The following is a 5,490-nucleotide window of genomic DNA, read 5'->3' on the forward strand; positions in this document are numbered from 1 at the left end:
CCCCTTGCCTCGAAAGTCCCGAGAAGGTTTTCATAATAAACCTCCTAATTAGTTCTCACAAAATTGTCATATTGGCTCTTATATAGCTGGTTTGTAAGTTTGCTTAGTTAATCGTTTGTATTTCATTTTCTTAAATTTGTTGTGATTTTCAGTTTTCGCGTTTAGTTGAGCTCCTTGATTGTAATTTGAAATTTCGTCTTTTTAACAAAATTTTTTCACCTGATTTTAAAGTTCTTATATTTTACGTGAAAAAAACAAACAATACTGGCGCATTATCTAAAACTGTCACAGAATGCGTTAGAAGGTCGTCACTGTAACGAGATGGTATAATATTATCTTATTCTTATACTTAATTAGTACCTTATTATATTAATATTAATATGTCAATGCACATGGAAATCGAGAAATGATAATTGAGATTGAGATCATATTAATAATTAATAATATAATAATAATAAACATATTAATATGTCAATGCACATGGAAATCCCAAAATGATATATGAGCTGGTCGTCATCAATTTTGTTAATTTAAATTAAATAGTAAAGATTCTTATGCAGCTTCCATCTTCGATCTTCTTGAAGTTTATAAATACATAAAGTATCGTTATAAGTTCTCCATCATATCTCATACGGAGATACAAGTCACCAAAAAAGCAAAAAACACAAACAGAAACAACAAACGAAATTAAACACTAGTAGTAGATATATATGGCCCAAATCAACAACATTAAGCCTTTAACTTTTACTGTCCGAAGGAGAACACCGGAGCTGATTGTCCCTGCTAAACCCACACCACAAGAACTAAAGCCTCTATCCGACCTTGATGAATCACAAGTCTCACGAGTCCAGGTCTCATCAATTTATTTTTATCGCGGTGATCAAAAGATGAGAAATAAGAATCCGGCAAGTGTCATAAGGGAGGCTCTAAGTAAACTACTAGTATTTTATTATCCGTTTGCTGGCCGTCTAAAGGAAGGTCCAAAAGGGAAGCTGATGGTTGATTGCTCTGGCCAAGGCGTGATGTTTATCGAGGCGGAAGCAGATGTTACGCTAGACCAATTTGGGTATCCGCTTCTTCCTCCGTTTCCTTGTTTGGACGAGCTTCTTTACGACGTTCCTGGATCTTCGAGTATCCTTGACTCCCCATTACTGCTCATGCAGGCAAGTGAAAACTTCTCATTTTCATTTTTTAATATATATTAGTAATTAGTAATGTCAAAAAGAGTTTCATATGAGTAGATAATTTTGATTATGTATAATCAATTTCTTAAATTTTTTTTATATTAACTAGTTATTAGAAAGGAAAAAATGGAAAAAATATTAGACGGTTTTTCCCTGTTCGGGTAGGCTACCCGAGAAAGGCTAGTAATCTGATCTCATACTTTGATGTAGGCAGCCCAGCATGATTACTCACTGGCTGTTTCCAACCCTTCCATGAACACCACAAAATATTCGTCCTAGGCAGGATTCGAACATGAGATCTTTTGCAAGAAACTCAGTGCCTAACCTCTAAGATATCTTGTGATGGTTTAATTATTAGTTAGAAATTAAGTTAAATTAAACATGTAAATATGTATACGTGAAACGTACGTATTTTTTTAGGTGACACGACTCTTAAATGGGGACTTTGTGTTTGCTCAACGTCTCAATCACACCATGGGTGATGCAAAAGGGATCACCCAATTCAACTTAGCATTAGGTGAAATAGCACGGGGTGCATCCACACCATCGATATTGCCTGTATGGCAAAGAGATTTTCTTTGCACCAGAGATCCACCACGCATCACATGTACACATCATGCTTTTGATGAAGTTGTTGGCGCGGGAGAAAATTTCATCCCACAAAAAGACATGGCATATAGAACATTTTTCTTTGGACCAAATGAGATGTCAAATATTCGTAAGCTTGTTCCATCACACCTTAAAAATTGTTCCACCTTTGATGTGCTAACTGCCTACCTATGGCATTGTCGTACCATTGCTCTCCAACCAGATCCAAAAGATAATATGCGTATCATATTCCCCGTTGATGCACGTTCAAAGCTTAAATCATTTATCCCGGTGGGATATTATGGTAATGTTGTTGGTATAGCAGCAGCCACCTCAACAGCTGAAGAGCTAACCAACAAACCATTAAGTCACGCGCTAGAACTTGTTATGAAGGCCAAATTCGATGTCACTGAAGAGTACATGAGATCTCAAACCGACTTTATGGTAATCAAGGACCGACCTCAATTCACAATTGTAGGAGGCTTCATTGTCACAGACTTAACACGTGCTGAAATGAATATAGTTGACTTAGGGTGGGGAAAGCCAGCATATGGAGGGCCTGTTGCAGGGGCCATGTATTTTACTAGTGGCTATTTGCCGTTCGTAAACAATAAGGGTGAATCTGGTACTGCGGTTGCTATATGTTTGCCGATTGCGGCCATGGAGAAATTTGTGGAAGAGATGAATAGCATTTTGGCGCAAGACAACAACAATCAAGATTATAACTTACCGGTTCTTTCCATACTATAATTTTTCATTTTTCTGTTTTTTAAATCAATAAGTGAACGCACATATGTATTAGTTTATGATCATCTGTTTTGAAACTGAATATGTATAGTTAAGTATTTGTATGACTCTCTTATTATGTGTTGGTGCATAATCCTGAGTTCTATAATTGTAATATGTTCTATTCGTATTGTCTTTATTGTTTCAGTCGTGTAAGAATATTGTCATTGATACATTGTGTTTAAGTTGATTAATCAAATGACATGAAATGGTTTAGAGCTGATTGGTTGGCAGCTCAGGCCATCGACCGATGGTAAGAACCATCGATCGAGGGACAAATGTAGTGACCCGAACTTTTCCATGTTTATATATATTAATTGAGATTGATATTTACATGATTAAATGTTTCCAACATGTTAAGCAATCAAACTTGTTAAGACTTGATTAATTGAAATATGTTTCATATAGACAATTGACCACCCAAGTTGACCGGTGATTCACAAACGTTAAAACTTGTAAAAACTATATGATGACATACATATGGATATATATATAGTTAATATGATACTATGATAAGTAAACATATCATTAAGTATATTAACAATGAACTACATGTGTAAAAACAAGACTACTAACTTAATGATTTTTAAACGAGACATATATGTAACGATTATCGTTGTAAAGACATTTATTGTATATATATCATATTAAGAGATATTCATACATGATAATATCATGATAATATAATAATTTCAAATCTCATTTGATATTATAAACATTGGGTTAACAACATTTAACAAGATCGTTAACCAAAAGGTTTCAAAACAACACTTACATGTAACGACTAACGATGACTTAACGACTCAGTTAAAATGTATATACATGTAGTGTTTTAATATGTATTTATACACTTTTGAAAGACTTCAATACACTTATCAAAATACTTCTACTTAACAAAAATGCTTACAATTACATCCTCGTTCAGTTTCATCAACAATTCTACTCGTATGCACCAGTATTCGTACTCGTACAATACACAACTTTTAGATGTATGTACTATTGGTATATACACTCCAATGATCAGCTCTTAGCAGCCCATGTGAGTCACCTAACACATGTGGGAACCATCATTTGGCAACTAGCATGAAATATCTCATAAAATTACAAAAATATGAGTAATCATTCATGACTTATTTACATGAAAACAAAATTTCATATCCTTTATATCTAATCCATACACCAACGACCAAAAACACCTACAAACACTTTCATTCTTCAATTTTCTTCATCTAATTGATCTCTCTCAAGTTCTATCTTCAAGTTCTTAGTGTTCTTCATAAATTCTACAAGTTCTAGTTACATAAAATCAAGAATACTTTCAAGTTTGCTAGCTCACTTCCAATCTTGTAAGGTGAAAGGATCCGAAACTAATCATCCGGACGTTGTCCATATTGATTACAAATGAATTACAATAGTTGATAACATTGCGAGGTACTTGCCCTCTATATGATACATCTTACAAACGTTGCATTTATTCTTAAAAGACAATCTATAGTTACATCCATAATTGACATATTCGCCTGACATTTCATAATATTCAAATGACCTAAACCGCCATTTACTTAATAATAGTCTCTATGAACTTCAATGACTCGAATGCAACGCCTTATGATATAAGTCCTTAATGGCCTCAAGTAGTATCCTTAGTACGAGATAATGCACAGCGGAAGACTTAATTCATACCTGAGAATAACATGCTTTAAAATGTCAACATAAAGTTGGTGAGATATAGGTTTAATGTCGACAGCGATATAAATATAGACCACAAGATTTCATATATAAACATTTTAATAAAAATATTCTAAGTGGTTGAGCACTTGGTAACCATACTTAACAATTAATCACGTCGCATATTCCCTTTAATATGAAATCTTACTACACTGTACCAAGTGTAGTCACGAAACGAAGTACTGTGCAACCGTTGAATACTGGTCGTCCAGTCCGGTTGGGGTTGTCAGGCCCGATAGATCTATCAACAGGATTCGCGTTTACAATACCGCTGTAAATATTAGTTACCAAGCTACAGGGAAGTATGCCAGTGGTACAACTCAACGTAGAATATATTTTTCAGTTACTTGTGTCCATAACGTAAAACATAAAATACATGTATTCTCATCCCGAAATATTTAGAGTTTAAAAGTGGGACTATATACTCACTTTCGTCTTGAAGATATATATAATTTGACTTGGTCTCCGGTTGATATCACGAACCTATCCATATATAATATATCAATACCTTTTCTTTTTAAACAAACGTCACATATATATACTTGTTATACTTTTAATACTTTGAATAATTCCTTAGTCCGTAGTTAGCAGCTCGTTGTTAGTAATTCAATTTTAATGGTTCATTTTTAGATGTTTAATATACCCGCAATGAAATAAATAAAACCCCCAACGAAATAAATAAAACCCCATCGTATATGTATTGGTCGAGATTAATCTTGACCCACGGTACCGGTGTTGTCAAATGACGTGTTGCGTACATAAAGTACCGGTGTTGTCAAATGACGTGTTGCGTACAAACATGGGATCTTATGATTAATCTTCTCGTGTTGTTTACGGGTGATCCTGAACCATATAAAATTGAATTATAAGTACATATATATAAAATATCATGTTATCTTAGAAATATGTGATTTATTTAATTTTTCCCAATTAATCCCGAAGTTAAACAAGTCTAGGATAACCAATTTTGTTTCGGTCATAGTTTCTTCGTTACAAATCCGTTTTCGTTGATTCAACTTGCCATCTCCTTGGATCGAGTCCCTCTTTAAGACTATGAACTGAAAATACCTTGGTTTGTATTCAAAATTACACGGCATAGGTGAAACTTTAGTGAAACTTATGAAGTTAAACATTTTTGTTACAAAAAAATAACACTTAATGACCATTTTTCTAAAAATACTTATACTTTGAATTAAATCATGAA

At 33.8% G+C, this 5,490-nt stretch overlaps 1 protein-coding gene across 1 annotated transcript; it reads left to right on the top strand.

Annotated features, from left to right (window-relative positions):
• The first annotated feature begins 710 nt into the window (after positions 1-710).
• Positions 711-2,522, top strand: LOC139849613 (benzyl alcohol O-benzoyltransferase-like). Its single transcript, XM_071839248.1, has 2 exons — positions 711-1,163; positions 1,605-2,522. The coding sequence occupies exons 1-2, from the start codon at positions 711-713 to the stop codon at positions 2,520-2,522; spliced, it is 1,371 nt and encodes a 456-aa protein (XP_071695349.1).
• Positions 2,523-5,490: the final 2,968 nt, after the last annotated feature.

Source organism: Rutidosis leptorrhynchoides, chromosome 5 (genome assembly GCF_046630445.1).
Source record: "Rutidosis leptorrhynchoides isolate AG116_Rl617_1_P2 chromosome 5, CSIRO_AGI_Rlap_v1, whole genome shotgun sequence".
In the NCBI taxonomy this organism is placed as follows: Eukaryota; Viridiplantae; Streptophyta; class Magnoliopsida; order Asterales; family Asteraceae; genus Rutidosis; species Rutidosis leptorrhynchoides.

Excerpts from the sequence above, each read along its gene's own strand:
- LOC139849613 (XM_071839248.1), top strand. The coding sequence starts at position 711 with ATGGCCCAAATCAACAACATTAAGCCTTTAACTTTTACTGTCCGAAGG. Across the intron at positions 1,164-1,604 it reads CCCCATTACTGCTCATGCAG|GTGACACGACTCTTAAATGG; the intron begins GCAAGTGAAAAC and ends GTATTTTTTTAG.